The 18,741-nt window shown below is 41.0% G+C and overlaps 1 protein-coding gene across 1 annotated transcript in view; it reads left to right on the top strand.

Moving 5' to 3' along the window:
• NIBAN1 (niban apoptosis regulator 1) overlaps positions 1 to 18,741 on the top strand; it is a 69,974-nt gene that overhangs the window by 36,387 nt on the left and 14,846 nt on the right. The window contains exon 6 of the mRNA XM_075038685.1: positions 14,831 to 14,946. Within this exon, the coding sequence (XP_074894786.1) occupies positions 14,831 to 14,946 (116 nt within the window). The remainder of the gene's footprint in view (positions 1 to 14,830; positions 14,947 to 18,741) is intronic.

The raw sequence follows: 18,741 nt of genomic DNA, 5'->3' as shown, positions 1-18,741 counted from the left end.
CTAGGCAGTTTCCTAAGATGTGCGTGGTGCTCAGTGACGGTTGGTGGCAGGCACCTTCTTTGCAGGACATGCAGGATTCTCAGTCCCTATGCTAGCCAGGTGGCATACACTCCCCTGACACTTGGTTGTCCTCCTCTCCAGCTCATTTCCAAGCCATGAGGAAAGTGGTGAGACACAGCATGCCCTTCTAGCTCTGACAGCCTCATACAAACCAGAGCGAGTAGCTCCAATGCAAATCAGTGTAGGTGTGGAGAGGCTGAGGACTAAAACACCCTGGTAGGCAAATACCCAGTTGCAGAGACTGTAAAGACTGTTTCATGGCTAGACTAACATAGGTTGGAGGCATCAGTCTAGAAGGAACATGCCTTCACTCAGCCCTTCCAAATAGCTTGAGTCTCAATAAATATTCTCTACATAGCAGGCAGAGGAATCTAAATTCCCATAGCATGCCCAAGGGCAAAACCTGCCTCTGTGATTTTTGGTTCTGATTAGCCTGGTTTTAACTGCAGCAGTCATACAGTATGAAAGCGCTCCGGACTTTCGACAGCCACCCCTTTGCTCCTCACTGGGATTTGATAAGGAGATGGGGATACAGTCAAGTTTTCCTGGCACTGTCAGTCCCTTATGACTTAAAGCCTGTTCATTAGCTTTGGGGTTTTTCATTTCTCTCTTCTGGAGCAAGTGTAACAGGCTTGACAAACCTTTTGGCAACCTTTTTTTTTCTTAAAGTTCAGCACAGCACTCTAGGGGCCAATTCTGAATTGGCAGAAGTTGGGACTAGATGACTTAATAGGTCTTTTCCATCTCCAATGCCTGCAAGTCTGTGTTTTATTATATTTCATATGGTTCAGCTATTGCTCATTTGTGCAACTATTTCAGGATTTATCCCACTCAGCTTTTTCTGTGGTGAAGTTTTTATCTGACAAAAGATGCTTAGTGACACTGCAGTGCCTTCGTCAAGGCTCATCCTTTCTGTCACATTATTTCTGCTCAACAGACTGATTGGTAGGTAAGGACAGTCTGGATTAAGACCTGCTGTTGCACTGGTAAAAACTAACTGGTTTTTACAACTAGGGAAACGGGAGCCCATATTTTCTGGATTTCTTGGAGTTATACCATCTCCTAGAAACGTAGGTGCTGCAAGAGGAAAAATGATCCCTGACAAGCACCCCAGTAACCTTAACTCTGCCCTTGAAGTGAGCTTCTTCAGGGTTTTTTTTCAAGGACTTCATACTAATTTATATTCATGCTCACATGACTGAAAGATGTTACTTTATTAATACTTTTTAAAGCCTTGTTTGCGAACAATTTTGCCTACAAAAAACAGGTGTCTGAACAATCTGACAAAGTTACAGGCACGTGCAGTAATACTATGGGTAATAAGGCTTGTGATATAAAAATTGGCTGTGTGTTCTTTTATTTAAAAAAAATTGAAAAGCGAGAAGAAATGCGAAAAATCCTTCGAGTTCAGTTGTGGAATATAATTTAGTGGGATAAGGAGCACTGGCCAAGGCAGCACTTGCCCCACCTCTCTAAAAAGTGCCGAGTTAGCTTTTGCCAGGGCAGATTTGGCAAGGGCAGGAGAAAGACAGATGTAATGTCTGATCAGAAGTTGCCTTTCTGTCTTTTCTATAATCTACCACTTCTGGAAACGAATGTATCACACTGGGCTTTAGGCAAAGCTTGGAGGAGTCTTCGGTTAAAGTCTGTTTTCTCCCAGGAAGCAGAATTAAATATGGTCTCTTGCTGAACAGAAAACTGGAGTGAATCAGCATGTGGTCTTGCGATGGGACCCGCCCTGACATTCAGCTATTTCCTCTCTTTGGAGTCCTCTGTTATAAATAATCGGTCCAGCCTGTGTTTCTGGGTTTTCTGGTCAGAACTCATGGTCAGGAGAATAACTATAGAAGTGTTTGGATTTAGTGATCACCGCTTGTAAATATGATTCAGATGTACAGATTGCGGGTTCTTCTCCCCAAATTTTCCTGTTGTGTTTGTCCTTTATACTAATTGATAAGGGACTGCAGTTCAAGGGGACAATGATTTCCTTCATTATCAATGGAATATGTAGTTCTTTTGCACCCTTCTTGAGTACAGTTCAAATAAGGCATATTTAAAACCTTTAAAATGAACCTAAGCCAATCAGGACCTGACTGGTCATAGCTTTAAAAATATTCTAGTACAGTCAGACGCGTACACTGAGATTCTCCGAATTACCCTCACTCTGAAAGTTGATTGACTGATTAATATGCGTACAGAAATCATCCCAGTTCGGTGACTCATCTGGGCAGCTCCCGCTTTGTGCTTTGCAAGTTGGCTTTTGTGACGCCTCAGGATTTGGGGAGGGGATCAAATGCTTTTGGGGATTTTAAGCTGTGAGGTTGTGTGATTAAGGGCTAATGAATGAAACTACGAGTGCCCAGGGAGCAGCAGAGGAACCCCAACAAACCAATGGGTGCCGAGGGGACCCCGATGTGGCTGCCCCAGCGCTCAGGGGAGAAGGCTCAGCTCACGGTCCCACCGTGAAACCCACCCAGGTGGGCCACCAGGAGCTCTCCTTGACTGCCTCGCCGTCGGCAGGGCTGTCGTTGCCTAAGTGGGTAAGGGACTTGTTATGGGATGGAGGGGAAGAGCATTTGGAGATTGCGTAAAGCGTGTTATGGGAGGTTTTCCAGGAGACTGTTGGAATATGCAAGATTTATTATGGGATGTTTAGGGGAAGGACCAAAGCTGGGAAAAGGGAAGGATCAAAGTGGATTGGAGAGGAACACGTGTGGGATAACAGAGGGAAAAAGGGGATAAATAGGATCAGTTGGGTGTAAAAAGGAGGCTGGTCAGTACGCTTGTCCCATGCTTCATCACCATGGACTGTCCTGTCTTACTAAACTTCACTTCTAACTATTTTCCAGGGTGAGGGTGCTCTCTGGTGTGTGTGTTGGGGTCCTAAGTGCCAGGAAGTAGAGAAGGAGCCCTGGGGTCATGGGGACTCCACAGGTTTGAGGTGCTAGCATGTGGAGAGATGCGTGTGGGAGGTCCCTGTGCCAGCAATGGGAGAAGGGACCAGAGAGCACAGGGGCCCAGAGGTGCAGGGCCATCATCTGGTGAGAGCAGAGTGCTTTCCTAACAAGCTTCCACCAGCCATGCGTGTACATGGGCTTCACTCACTAGCAAACTTCAATCTGTACTATCTGGCAAGTAGGAGAGGAGGTGTGGGAGCCAGCGACCAGAGATGCCATAGGGCTGGGACCAGTACTGGAGGGACCATAGGTCTGACCCAGCTACCAAAGAGACATGGGTGTCTGAGAGTTACTGCTGGGGGGAACATAGGTCTGGACCTGCTACCAGTGGGGGCAGGTGCGGCAGGATGTAATGAGAGCTCCAGCTATTGGGCTACCAGATTTGGCAACTCTAACATAATCCGTACTTGCATTTGAGTCCCTTTTCTGGCTGAGTTTGAGTCAAATATATTTCAAAATTACTTTTCATCATTCAGTATATGACCCTTCTCCTGGGAAAATTAATGATGGTGTAACTCTGCTCCCAGGAAAAAAAAGGTGACTGTAAATTTGCATACCCAATACAGAGGTGCTACTATCTAATCTTGGCCATTATCTCAAAAGCTCCATCAAAAACCTTCCTGCCCTCCAAACTGTCCATTCTTTACCAACAGCTTTGTAATTAAGGGCTTCAGTGGGCTGCATTAAAGAACATTGTGTGCAGCTCTGAAATACCACAATTCATTTCTCATTGAATTTATTACCTAGGCATAGGATATAAAACATTATAATGGGCATATTTGCTGATTTCAAAGCTTTTTGGCTTTGATCAATGAATATGTAAATGAAAGGGTGACTTAAATTAGTTCAATAGCATAAATGTGCATATAGAAAGATAACATTGAGGGGAGGTCTCTAGATATATAACATGGGTCAGCCAAAAAATATTCTTTGCAGAAGAACAAGCCAACAAATACAGAGAAGTCAATAGTAAAATATGGTAGTGTAGAGTAATACAACCTAGTGATGACTTTGATGAAAATAATTCCACATACAGAGAAGAATGTACAGCTCACTGGGTACAGGGTTACAAAATTAAATTGTCAATGTTTGCTTTGCTAGTTTGTTCCTTATGCTGTAGGACATTTGCTGTATTTTCCCAGGGAGATTATGTAGCCTTCACTGTTTTAGTAAAACTGAAAAATTAATGTTTTAAATGGTAAATGTGTCAAGACAAAAGATAGCTGTTGTAAAAAATGCAGTTTCAAGGGTTACTGGAGAATTCCTGCTTTCTGATCTGATCTTAGCTGGGACGCATTTACAGTGTACTAGATGTGGCCTTATTGGCTTTAGTAAATAATAAGTATTGTTGACCACATTAGAATTGTTTATATCTGAAGATCCTACATTACATCAAGGTATAAAATGTATTACTATATTTGTTTTAATTTTGATGATTCATAATTAATTCAGGAGAATAACATGTGACAAAAAATATATATCCTAATGCCACTTTTGTATCTACGTCCTGACAGAAAGGGCAGCAAGAAGGAGAATTTTCTGCCAGTAATATTATTTTTTAGCTTTCCTTGCCCAAGTTTTGCCTCAATTGAGTTTTCCTTAGGTTGATAGGGAGGACCTGCTGACTGTTCATTGTTACTTCCAGAGAGCCTGTTCTTCTCAAGTGTCTGTTGAGGTCAGACCTTCATCAGTGGAGGATTTTAGTTTTAAAAAACTTTAGTTTTAAAAACTTTTCAGGTTTTTAAAGAAGCTGTGCTTGAGTTGAAGTGGAGTGTGCAAGGAAATGGCTTCATTTTTTCCTCCAATTTCCTAATCCACTACTCCCAGTTCAGATGTGGGCTGTAGCATGCAATTCATTGGTTTGCCTTTATCTGCATGATCCCTCCACTTCCATCCACAGCTTGGACTTACTCTGGTTCCCTCTCCACCCCCATTTTTCTTAGTGAAATGGTGAGAACTGCACACTTCAAATTTGGGGGGAAATTTGCTGCTGAAATGGCCACCTAACCCGCAATGGGGAAGCACTGTCAGTCCCAAATTGGCAATAATGAGGGAAATGCTCAAAATACTCAGAGTGCTCTAATATTTCCTCTTCTCCACTTTTTAATCCTTTAAATTTGTATGTCCTGAAAATCAGACTAGAAGTTTCTTCTGAAAGCTTATTTAATTTTTTGTTATTTTAGGAGGTCATCTTGTTTCCTATATGAGGTTACCAGCTAATGTGTTTCACTTAATACTTGCTGATAAAAGTGAAGAAGCCCAACCACTTGGTGCTGGGATAGAGGGAAGTCTGTGTGATGAGAAGGAACATACAGCTAGCTAATTCTGGGAGATGTGGAGTTTCACTTCATGATTTTATTTTCTTTCATCTGGTTTGATTTCACATCCTTATCTTGATAATCACCCTCCTGACACAGGAAGCTAAGGGACTTTCAAAACCATATCTTGTCATCTCCAATTTTGCCATAAATAACAAAAAAAAATTTAGAGAAATAAATACGTTAAAGAAGTACAATAAAGAAATACATTAGGCAAGAGAGAAATACAAAATGTACTTTTAAGCTCATGCAGGACCTTCTGTCACAGCTTGGCTGCGTCAGAACAACTGGGACAGCCTTGGATTTTTTTTCTCCATCTCTGGCTTTTAGGGTTGCCATTAGCTGTGTCCACATTTCCTTTTTCGACTCTAAGTTTAGCTGCCAGGTGTTTTTCTTGTAATTATTTCTAGCTTTCCTATGTTACATGTATATAGTACATGTAGGGCTTACCAACTCTTGGACTATAATTCAAAATGATTACTGAAGCGTTGATAAAGGCTGACAAGATGACATTAAATACTTAAGCTGAAGGATATATATCTCCGTGTACAGAGCAAAGCAGCTGTCACGAGTCCAAATAGGACTCTGGAAAGATTTCTGAATCTTTGTGTTGCAAACAGGGTGGCTTTTCTTCTCCGGAGGGGGCAGCTGAAGAGAAGGGTTTTCTTGTTGCCTTTTTCAGATGACGTGCAGAAGGACCAATTAAAGTAGAACTGAGGAGGAAACTGCTTTTTTTGACGTTAAGGAAAAATGTCCTTCTGCACTGGGATGAAAGCAAGACCTTTCTGAAGGTTTGCGTGATAATTTAGGATGGGAAAAGGTATGAATGGAGACAGAGTATTCAGCCCTTCGCCTGCCTGACTCAAACCTGGGACTTGTGTCTTGGCTCCTCTCACTGCAGCTGCTGCACTTCGATTAATTAAATCACTTTATGGTTAATAAGATCAGATGTCCTATAATCCACATAGGTGGCTGAGACCATGGCTGGTCTTTCAACAGAGAGACATCTGAGGTCCAAACGGACTTTTCAAAACTGATGTGTAAACTTCCATAGAAATATTAATGCTATCATAACATTCAAAACCATTTTCCTATAAATATCTTTGATGAGGCTTGTGGGGTGCTATGAAACCCATGAAATGTTTTAGGACACAATTTAGAATTTTTTTGTATAATTTAGAATATTTTCCTTAAAATAAGACTATTTTTCCTCTTTCTGAAATGTTTTTGCTCTACAACATCAGTTCTTTCAATCAGCATGGCTTTTGCTTTTCTGGTAAGCCTGCTTGCCTGTACTGTAGTTAGGATTTTCAGTCTGTAGGAGTTACATTCATTCTGAAACACCAAGATGATTAAAGTGCTAAAATTCTAATTGTGATTACAGTCTTCCTACGTCTCTCACCTCCACGCCTTGGGCTGATTCTCCTTTTCTTATGTATTACCAAGCATGGGGTGGTGCAGAAAAGCCACTGCTTTGCGCCCACCACCCAAGCCTATTTTAGGAGCCATGAAGATACTCAGTTGTGCAGGTGTAAGGTTGTATTCAGGCTCCAGCTTCAAAGTTCAGCAGCAGAAAAATTGTCACCTGCACCAGGAATATAGTAGCTGGTTTGCAAAGCACTTGGAAATTGTCAGAGATAAATGATATTGTGATTCTTTCTGTGTGTTTATGCGGTGCACTCATGTTTTAGGCTATGAAACATAAAGCTGCTGGTCCCAGCAGAGGGAGGTTCCTTGTAATCTGTCTCGTGCTGCTTTGAACAGCTTTAATACAGGCATTGTGTGCTGCAAAGCAAATAGTTAAACCCTCTGAATGTTGGTTTGATGGTCTCGGAGGAAATTTGCGCTGCAAAACTTTATTTGCTATAAATACAGCGTATTATTGCAGGGTTGTATCCTGTTTGGAAATTACCTCATCTAGCTTCTGTTAGTGGTTAGCAGCTTCATACCACATGATCTATGAATAATACGATAGTACAGTGCTCTCAGGAAAACATCAGAGCTGTGAGGTTGATGCTTCTCAGACCCAGGACATTATACTTCATTCTCGATTTGGATAATAATATCACAGAACTCCATTTTGTAAAAGTAAACGGTGTGTCCTTTTATTCAGAAGATCATTTCCAGAGGTGCCATAGCTGTATTATAAGCCCTGGGCAAACTGACTTTCCCTGAGGTCCAGTTCCTGAGCTCTCCTCGTCTCCCAGGTTCAAGCGGATGGATTCACTCTCATTTTCTTACCTGCCATCCCCTTTGGGTTGGGACCATTTGCTTTTTTTTTGCAGACAGAAATTTTCAAAACCTTATTTTTTGGAGTTGATGGCCATGGCCTTTCTTACCAACTTTCTGTAGTATCTTACAAACAACAGCTCTTAAAGTGTGCTGGGACCTCAGCTGGTCGCTTTTTGCCATATAACAACACGAAGATCGGTTGGTTTTGCCCTCTCCTAGCCATTCTCTGTGCCCTGTCGATAATCCTCTGTGTGGTATTACTCATACACCCCACAGTAGAAAGTTGCTCATCATTAAACAGAAACTATACGAGCAACAGACAGTAATCACTGTAGTCCCTACCCACAGCAAATAAATCCCAGAAATACTAGAAAAAATGCTATTGCAAGAAACCTGTGCTACAAAGATCACTCTTAGAAAGGGAAATCGTTCTTTGTCATGCTCATTTATTTTTATTTGATAGGCGTCCCCTAAATGTGGTGTTGGGAGGTTGGCAGAATGATTCCTTAACTGCAGGAATGTCTCTTATTCCCTGATTTTCTCCAGCAGCCTTCACCCCAAATCCTTTGGTGGCTGGCAGCGTGCAATAGCTTTCTTTGAAGTACCAGTACAGGAGATGGAAATGTCCTAGGTATTTAGATGGTTAAGACACCACAGTTTTTAAAAATGGCAGCCTTTTCTTTCAGCAGCTTCCCTCTGGTTTGGGGTTGTGTATTTTCTTCTTTACCAGCTTTTGTTTTAAATGACCTAATTTTTTAAAAAAATTCAATTAGTTTTTTTTTTTTTTAAATTAAAGAGCATGTATAATGGAAAGCAGAGGAAAACAACAATCTAAGTATATTTGAAAGAAACAGATGCCAAGGTGAGAGGGGGATGACTTGGAAGGATAAGAAAATTGGGAAAAATGTAATTTGCATTTCTTAGTGTGAAATCTATTCTGTTAAGGGTAGCAGTGTCCGGTGGAAATAGTAAGTGGGGGAAGCACCATCTTTTGAGACTGCTAAAACCAAGGATAAGACACTTAAAATTCCAAATATTTTTCAGCTTTACACACCTCCTACTATCTATTTGTAGCATCACAAGAAGGAAGGCCCTTCACTGATATCTGTACAGAGATTTTTCTTGTCCCAGGAAAATGCCATCTAAGGAAAACACTATACAAGAAAGAGCTACCAAAAAACATGTTTTGTCACTGTGTTCACCTGAGCCAGCTTTCCACCAAGTAGATGATGAAGCAAGGAGATATTTTGAGATCACATAAAATTAAATGCAGTTTCTACTAATTTGTCATATTCCAAAAATTATAGTAAGTGACAAACATTCTCCCCATCAGTGAAAGACCGCCAAACTCGACTCCTTGGTCATCTTCATTTCCTTCCAGTGACTGTCCTCCTGCCTTCCCCACTCTTTAACCAAAGTCAGCATGTGGTTTTTGAAGATTTGAGGAGGTATTCAATGGGCCCTGCTGTCTTGTAGGAGGGAACTAAAAAGTATATCAGGTTGTTAGTGACTTGTGTTGGGAAGAGACATTTCACCAAAGCTGCAGTTACTGAGGTAGGCAAGAGCCAGGCAAGGCTACCTTCCTACTTATGGGCCTCTACACGACCATGTCTCATAAATACAGCCATCGTTGGATGCCAGATTGCTTTAATATCAATTATAGTTACCTGCAGGAAGAATTCAGGGACCATATGGAAAACAATATTTACTGAATGCAGAATCTTTTACCAAACTATAGGCAGTTCTCCAGCTCAGGAATGTATATGCAGATGTGAGTGCTGCAGGAAACAGATGAAGCCAGGATGGATTACTTCCGAGTTTTGGTAGTCAGATGATGGGCGTTATGTCAGAAATGGTTTTCTTTTATTAAAACACGTGCTGTGTGAGCTCAGAATTCTGGATTCTGTTTTAACACTTGTTCATCTGTGGTTTTGTGCCTCAGCCTTTTATGAAATGTCAGCCAACAAGCTTCAATTACTCTCAGTGGTTTAGCTTGCTTTGGTAAAGCACTTTGTCCACAGTCAATATACCCTTTCACTATTATTAAGAATAAAAGTAATAAATTTATTGTAAGAAAAGCCCATATGGGAGAAAGACATTTATTGGATTGCAATAGGGGCGCTCAGTTTGTTTTGAGGAATGACATATTCAGTTTTTACACATCATAAAACATCCTGACTGCAGTTCCTTGGCTCTCTGAACAGTTTAATACGGTAATGCTGCTGCTGCGTCCAAAAATCAGCGAGTCCCAGTGTGCAGAATTAGCCAAGACGCAGAAGGGAACTGTGAACCACTGGTGTCTCAGTAGAGCAAACTACCCCATCAGCTCTGGGAGGTGGAAAATTCTCACTGTCTGGTTATCACATCTGACCAAAGTCCCACCAGGAGCTGGAGAAATGTTTCCCTGCTGTTTGCAAACAGACTTTTCCATGTGGTTACATAAGCAGTACAGAAATGAGCTGTGCTGCTACTTACATGAACACTGGACTTGTCGCCATTGCATTTGTTAAGGGGGTGTACAATATGCTGTCTCTCTTGGCATTCCTGTTGTTTGATGACCATTTTAGCCTCCTTCATGCTGCAATAATGAGTTTGAATAGCTTCATTAATGACAATTATTGTTCAGAGGGGCACACAGTTTAAACTGGATATTGAAATACTCACTTTTTATCAGCTAGCATGTCAGGTTAGAATAGGTAATATTAAAGAGGTATCTTGCTTTGATCGTAATTAAGAAAAATCATCATCTAAGCAATTAAACATCAGCTGATTTTGAGCTTTCTGCTACAAAGCACAGCAAGAGACCCAATGCAGCAGTCTGTAGTACGTACAGATACAAAATCTGAACTGGAATGTTCAAATACAGATTTCCTATTATCTGGATTTTCTGAAAATCCACAATTTTAGCTAGAGGCAGTAAGGTCTGTGGTGCTCATCCTCTCTGGTAATGAGGCCTATTTATAGAAGTTTTTGCAGAGGTCTTCAGTGTTTTGACTGATATAAGACTGGTCGATCTATGGCTACAGATGAGACCAAATTCACCAGGGCAATTAATTTCCACAGCTGTCCTTAGACACACACAAGAAGTGTTAGCGAGTCAGAAAAATTGTTCAGATAGCCCTTCCCAAGGGGCTTTTAAACAATGTGCCAGCAACACGTCCATCTTCAAACAAAGGTGCAGCTGTCCTGCCATGGGTGGGAGAGCACGTACGAACTTGGGACTGAAGATTTCCTCATTACTTGCCCATATGATGAAACATTCATCTGCCAAGTGACAGAGAAGGAGCTGCAGCTCATAGCCTGGAGCACCTCATCAGGCAACTGCAAGTCCCACACCAGCTGAAACATCAGATATTGCTGAAATGAGGAACGGGACTATCTAAGTTAACACTTCTGCATCAGGTGCAAGTGCACTCAGTGGGTTCAAGTAGCCTGGTCCTCTGTGTATCATTTTGGTGAGTTAAGGTTTGAGATTTTTTTTTTATTTTTAAAGAGGGATTTAAACTGTTTATACGCTACAAGGAAGCTCATTCCTGCAGACAGCTTTCTGCAGTACTGAACAAACTCAGCCATGCCTTTGAGAGATGTGAAATTTGGGGAGATTTATAAAGTCATGGTGTTTCCACATGTCCTTCCATCTTTTAAAAAGGAGCTTCACAGCAGTTATTCTGTTACGTTTATAAGAGGAATCTATGGTTAGCAATATCTTATCTGTTAAAATTAGGCTCCACACTTGGGTATGTAAAGATAGAGTCTCTAGGTGGGTTTTCTTATTTTAAAATTAAACAGAACAAACAGAATTTTGTTTTGCTGTCCACAAATAAGCTGATATTATATTCATTAGCAGCTGGAGAAGCTGCTTGGGTAATTTTCCAAGTGCAGACCAGCCTGGATTAAAGCACATAGCATCAGTCTGGGTACCTGTAAAGCCTCACCGGCCTTTTGCTGGAGGACATTCAGTAAACTTTATGGCTTTGTATGGCAGTTGGATAAGGATGACCTACAGCCACCACTGCACCAAGCTCCCCTAACATGCTCCACTTTCTACAAACAGGAGGGACAGATGCATCACTCGTGATAGGTGCCAGCCAGATTTGTTGAAGGGGAAGCCCCTGTGAGGGTAGTCGGGAGAGTAAAGCACACGTCATCCTTTCTGCTGATGAACAATTGTTCCTGATACCACTGGGGTTTGCCACCTGCCCTGTTTGCAGCTGTGGCATCTGCTTCCATCTCCCACGCACCATCCTCTCTCTTGCACGCAAGCAGGGCTACCCCAACAGCTTATTCATTGTTTTCCTTGCTTTGCCATGGCATAATGGAGCTGGCTGCCAAGCCAGCCTCAGTCCTCTAGCCTTTTCATAAACTGCTAGTTCTGATTTACAGAAGCCCTGGCTCTTCCCTGCTGAAATCTTGGAGGATGTGCACCGCAGCTCCTTTCAGCTTGGGTACAATTCACTTTTCTTGAGCCATATCCCATGAATGTGCCTCTGTCTTGTGTGCCTCGCCAACAGCTTCTGCACAGCCCAACACTGGATGGATCTAGTTGTTCAGTGCCTTATCGCTGATGCAATCTTTTCCTCCTATGGAAAGTGAGAATGAAATTGCCTAAATTAAGCAATTGTAGTAGCCCTGAAGTATAAAGCTTCCTTTTTTACTTTGAGCTGTTTTTGTAGTAAGACTGCCATAATTGTGTTTGTCTCCTGTGTTTACTGGCATAGGAAAGAATGTGTGATTGGGATTTTATGGTACTTACAGCTTGATATTTTTCCCATGAACTATTCAAATGAATCGCTCTTGGGTTTTCAGCATCTTCTTCCCACATCTTTATGGGGGTTGGGAACAGTCAGAACAGAGAGAAAATACTCCTTTGAGCATGGAGTTTAAAACTTGATGATCTTGGAGGGTAAACTCTTGTCAGCACTGGCACATGATCATCTCAGCAGGTCCAAGATCCAGCCCTTTGGATGGTCTGTTGTCCCTTTTGGTTAGGAGGGAGCACAGCTGTGAAGAAGGAAAACATGTGAGTCACGGTTGGATGGCTGCAGGACCTGCAGTTCTCCCTTCCTTCAGCCAAGCCCGGCCCTCTTCTTGTCAAAATACTCAGAGTTTAATTTTGGGACGACAAAAGCTTTCAGATGCAATGCTTCACCAGTTTCTCAGGTGGAACACTCCATTCTTTCATTGAAGCTGCCATCAGGGGATGTTCTCTTGGCAGTGAACAGCCTGACTTACAACTCTTTTACTGATATTTTAGCATCCTGGTTTGCGACTTGATATTAAAAATGCTATAAATCATGGAGGCAGCAGTGAAGATGTGGTTGGGATTTTACCTGGCTCTTTTTCTCTTGTTTGATCATTGTGTGAGCTTGAAGAAATTGTGTGATCTCTCTAGACCTCCAAATATCTGCCAAATAGGGACGGTATCTATAGAGTGGCACTGAGAGAGTGTTCACTGCACCTCAGTGTGTATAACATACCTTCATGAAGTAATAATTACACCCAGGGGAAACTCTGAAAGGGCGGATTCTGACATTTGGGCTCGTAGCAGATCTGAAACCTCATTGCCCGCCATGTAGATAAAATCTATACAGTGCTGTTTTCAAGCAGTAGTCAGGGTGAAGCATTGATGAAATTAATTGTAGGTTTCTGTAGCTTTTGTTTTTGTGTACAGCATATGGAGGAGGCATTTCAGGCATGACTGTAGTGTTAATCCTTTGTGTTTCCCATAATTTGTATAATCCCTGTATTGCCCTTGGCATGCATGCAAGCCTCCTATAAAGCTTCTCTCTTTAGAAGTTTCATGAACAAGTCAAAAGACGTGTCTTGCTTGACAGGCAAGGCTTGAGAACTTACTCTCTGACTCTTCACATAACAATTGTTTATACATATCGGTATCTTTTAAAGCAGCATACTTATCTTTGAGAGAATTAACATTCTTCTTCCCTCCTTCCTTCCTAACATGTGCACAACAGGACTTCAGCTGATCAAGGCTGCAAGTAGATAACCTTCATGAGGGGACAATAAACTATTGTGGCTTTGTTTTTCCCTTAAGATAATAATCCTCACAATAATCCTGAAGCTCTGTTTCATAGCAAAGACACAGCACTTGATTCCTGAAGTATTTCAGTGGTGGTTTTTCTTACTCGGGTTTGTCAAGCAGCCTGATGGCTCTAGGAAGTTTTTTCACGTTTTGAGGCAGAGGGACTGTTTCTCCCCAAATCATGACAAACTAGTTCTGCTGTGTAACTGCTGTTGCAGTCTTAATTACCTGTGGTTTTGTGTGCTCTCATGTGAAAGAGAGTGTTGGCTGCAACTCTCTTGAAACCCTTTAGCAATTTGGAAAGAACACATTTCATGAGATGTAATTTCTGTTGCACGACTGGTTATCTGGAGTTTGTAAGAGCAAACTAGCTCAGCCGCTTCTCAGGTTTTTCTGTGCTGTGGTCTCATTTGTACAATAGACTGTCCCCAGGCTACCATGTTGTTCTTGGGAAGAGCTACCATCTAGCCATGGATGATAACCAGATAACTCTGGAGCTGTGGTTAAGCATTCCTGAAATATTTAGGGAAAGCAGCATGATTTTGTCAGAAGTTTTTGTGCTTAATTGTTATGAGCACAGTCCTTACTTTGTCCAGGTCTGGTTTATTGTATGTCAATGAAAAATCATCTTGATCATCAATTGCTTAATAAAACAAAGGAAATAAAAGATTATTGGGGAATGTTAACTCAAGGTTTAGCAACTTATCAAGTGCATACAACGTGTTGCAATCAGCTGACTATTGTTATCTTAAATTCTTAATTCTTATCTTAAATTAAAGAAGCAGAAGCTCCCAACTCTTGGCCCTGGTACATGCTGTCAAAGTCTTCCCATGTGCCGTCTTACACTGCTCACAGGTATAAAGGCAAGGGATGAGCTTTCATATGTTAATGACTGCCTTACCGAAGTCTACCACAGACAAGGCTTCCTGCTGGAAAATTCTTACCTTATCATGTGCTCCATATTAACATCTGGTGGTGTTGGTTTAACTTATCAACTTAGATGGGATGGCTTGTGATGGTTCATATGTGCAATGTGATAGTTCAACTTTATGCTTCTAAATCTTAATGAAAGCCCAAGGTCTTCAGACATTCAGGTTTAGTAAACTATTTAAAAATATTACAGCTAGATGCACATGGAACAGGAAAATGGATCAAAAAAGGATGGTTATTTTTTAAAGGTTTTTTATGGGTAAATCCTTTGTGTTACTTTTTGTTTTCTTTAGATTTTCTCAAGCAGACCACGTATGAAGTCGAGGCATTCTTAGAAGCCATTCAGTTCTTCCGGCAGGAGAAAGGCCATTATGGGATGTGGGAAATGATAACTGGCAATGAAAAAGAGGTAAAAGAATATCTTCCAGATTTTTTTTTCTGGCTTTGGATATGGCAGCTCTGAGGATAGTGAAGGTTGTAAAGCCTCTGTGGAAAAAATGGCTTTTTTTTTTTTTTTAAAATCTAGTCAGTAGAAATACCCAAGATTTCAAGATACTTCTTACTGATATGTAAGTGGTGATTCTTTTTTAATAAACCCCATTTTCAGTTTTTTGCTAGAAAGTGAAAGGAAGTGTGCTGTGAACTAAAGTTGTTGTGTTGTGCTGAAGTGTAGTGATGGCCACATTTCCACAAAAAGCTCATAGATCTGTTAATTTTATGCCATGGGGTCAGTTGGTGAATAACTTCTGTGTCTAAAACAAGGCACTTGCTAACATCTCGCTACCACATTTGCTGCTGTTTATAGTTTTAGTAAATCAGTGAGACCAAAAGCAATACACACCAAACTCAGAACCCACGTCCTGTATGCAGCAGATACTCGCTGTCAGCTGCGTTGGGCTGTGCTGTTTTTCTGTCTTTCCTGACAGCTATTTTGCAGGTAAGAGGTATTTTTTCTTCTGTTGCTATTATCTTTGTTACTAAACACAGCTGTTCCCTGTTGCTTGTTCTCTAATGCCTCCAGATGCCATTGAAGGAGATCAGGCTTTACAAAGAACAGAAAGGCAGCTAAACATAAATTTTGAAGAATTTCTTCATTTTGCTTTTTCCTGTTCTTTGGGAATGAAGCTTTTAGTCCCGAGTGGATAAACTAGTAGACCTAGTTATTGTGCCAGACTTCTGAAACAGTCTTGCATAGTAACAGTCACACTTAAACACCAAAAATTTGTGTACTTCAGTTCTTCAGAAATGAGATGCTAAGCTCAGGGTCTGGGTCCATATTTGGGCACCTGAGTGAGCAGCTTTGGAGCACTGATGGTAGCTGAAGTAACTCCATTGATCCCCCTGGCATCACTCCAGATGTCTTTTAGTGCAATTGAGACATTATGTGGGCTCTGATTTATAATTTTTTTCCAAAGCACTGAGCACTTAGCAGCAAATATTTACTTTAGTACCAGCTGCTTGGTGTTTTCCATAATGAAATCTGGCTTCCCTTTGGGAAAATGGAAGAAAGCCTGATGAAGAGTTGACAATCCAGGGTTTTGTTTTAAGAAACCAGATTATTCTTTTAGGAGAAGTCTACCTTTGAAATGCTGAAAAATGTGGAGACTGGAGAAGAATCTATAAACATTGTCTTTCCCTGTGCCATCATGTCAAGGATTGAAGTTTCCTGCTAACATCGGATAATAAATTCCTTAGTATAAGGAGTTCCATCCTTCCAGTGGAGGGAGTAAGGCTTTTTCTCTTCTTCCCTCCTTCCTCCAGTTATGGAGCTATTATAGTGCTAGTTTCATTTTATGTTTTATTTTTCCTATTGCTTGCCAGCTACTTACTCATAAACCATATACCTCAAGAGAATTGTAATCAGAAGACATCCAGACTAGTTACACTATTATCTTCTTAGTAATAATTCATTCTGTAAGTATAGTGTGTTCTCATGCCTGCTTTGACCAAATATAATAATTATTTTAGGCAAATACCCAAGCTAAGTGAATGGTTTGGAACAAGCAAGCTACAATTTGTTGGTGTAAAAATCTCTGCAGAATGCCAATAAATATATTCCCTGACATTTATTTATAATGACAGAGTCTCTGCAGCATTAGCTCATGCATTTCTGCTTAGGTACTGCAACATGGATGTAATATTAGCAAGTTCCCAGTCACTTGGCTGAAGACCTACTAAAGTTTTTTTGTGTTGTAAAAGTTCCTTTTCCTGGTTTTGTTTTTGTTCTTTTTCATTTTTAAGGTTTCATTACTAATAAAGGATGAATTCAATTGTAGATGGTATTTCTGTAGGTTAAGTGCTGAAACATAGGCTTAAACCCAGGAAATTTTTGACAACGCTTGTTATAAGCAACAGTACAGCCACATAGTGAGAGCACTACAACACACCAATTTTATACTAGCATAACTCCATTGTTCAGTACTACATGAACGTAGAAATAACATATTGGTAAATCAAGGATAGCTGAATAAGCGATTAAAACCCCCCAGACCCCTACAGTGTTCCTTTCAGTACAAAAACATAAAGCCAATCCAGCATTCCTAAAAATGTTTCTGGAGAGCTCAGATTCTTCAGAATATGTTTGATCCATGGTCACATTATTTGGTCTGTGGTGCTCCAGTTTGGGTTATTCATGAGATTTTTTTTTAAGTGACCCATCAGTTTAGGACCTGACTTAGTCCATTGGTTTTGACAGGTATTTGAGTCAGCATAGCTGATTCTAAAGTGGTGCTGTGGCATAATCTATAAGTACTTAAGTTACACGAAACAACAATAATAGGGTATTGCATATAATAGGTATATTAGAGGTATATTTGTAAGTAGGGTATTGTGTGTGATATTTCTGTAGGGCCCTTTCTTACTTACTTTTGCTGTCTAAATTCCTGCCATTTCCCTATCATGTTGTTGGTGCATTCCTAAAGCCCACTCAGGCAGCTGTAATACATGAGGTTGAATGTCAGAAAGCACTGACACAAATGAAATGGCACAAATTAAAAAGCGCTGGCATGATGAAAATGTAAAGTTGAGTGGTGTTTTTGCACTCTGTATTGGCTCAGCCAGCAGCTGGGTGTATCAGGGCAGTGATCCTTCAATGAGGACTGTGCTGGGCTGTTGTTGAAGCAAGAAAAAGAGTTGGGTTCAAATACGCATCGCTTAGCATAAACTCTGTTCAAGCCCTGCTGGAGAGGAAGGAGGACTGTGTACTTTGTGAGACTTTACTGAAACTGTTGAGCAAGGTAGTAATCTTTTACCCAGAGTAAATGAGATATGTAGAGAACCTTAAGATGCATTTTGTCTGCTTTTTTATAGGGTTACTATATCTCTCTGTGATTTGCAGGCTATCTACTGCACTTCAAAGCTTTCAAGAGGCTGTGGACAACCTCATAAGTGCTGTACAGTCGGGGCAGATAAAAAGCCTTGATGAAAGGTTTATATGCTGTTCTGTGTAGTGCATGCACGATAGTATTGCCTCTGTCATAAATTGGCAGCTGTGCATCTGTAACTGTGGGCCAGTACAAACATACCTGGGCAAGATCTACGAACAGAAAATGAACACATCCAGAAATAAAAGATGTCCCTCCCTCCTCTGAATCATGAGGATGAGTAATAACTGAACCAAATAAGGGACTGAGGTCTTTAGTTCAAAACTGAGACACTTTTAAGTAGAGAAATTCAAGAATCCAGCATATATCGCCAGCACTGATAGATGCCTCCATAGGAAAAATGTTCAGAGACCCGAGATCACAAAGAAATAGAAATAGGGCAGGTCCCATGATGAACTGCTTCTCTCTGCTTGCATAGTTTGCCTCATTGGCCAACAGCAACAGGAAGCACAGGAGAAAGAGAGGTCTTGCAGCTTTCTCAGGCCAAAGATACAGTGTCCATAAATAAAAAAATGGAGAGGAATGCCTAGACTTTCAAAACCAGATGTGTGCCTGTAACTGTGTATTTATTGCCAGCTTGGTGCATCTGAATGGGATGGGCAAGAAAGAAGTTGTAGTTCAAATCTAGAGCAAAGCCTGACAGAGTGGGTGATTCTGAAGAAAACTTCTGAAATGGGTGCCAGTGAATGAAACCAGGAATCCATCTCACATTGTTTCATTCTTTCTGTATCAAAGAAGCCAGACTTTGATGCTTCTTCTGTACAAAGTTGGGTTATGCTACCAAGAGAACCACAGAATAATGTAGTTAAAAAGGGATCTCT

The sequence above is a fragment of the Buteo buteo genome, chromosome 10 (genome assembly GCF_964188355.1).
Source record: "Buteo buteo chromosome 10, bButBut1.hap1.1, whole genome shotgun sequence".
NCBI lineage: Eukaryota > Metazoa > Chordata > Aves > Accipitriformes > Accipitridae > Buteo > Buteo buteo.
Note: the sequence above shows the minus strand (reverse complement) of the source record. Positions and strands in the feature narration are given on the sequence as shown.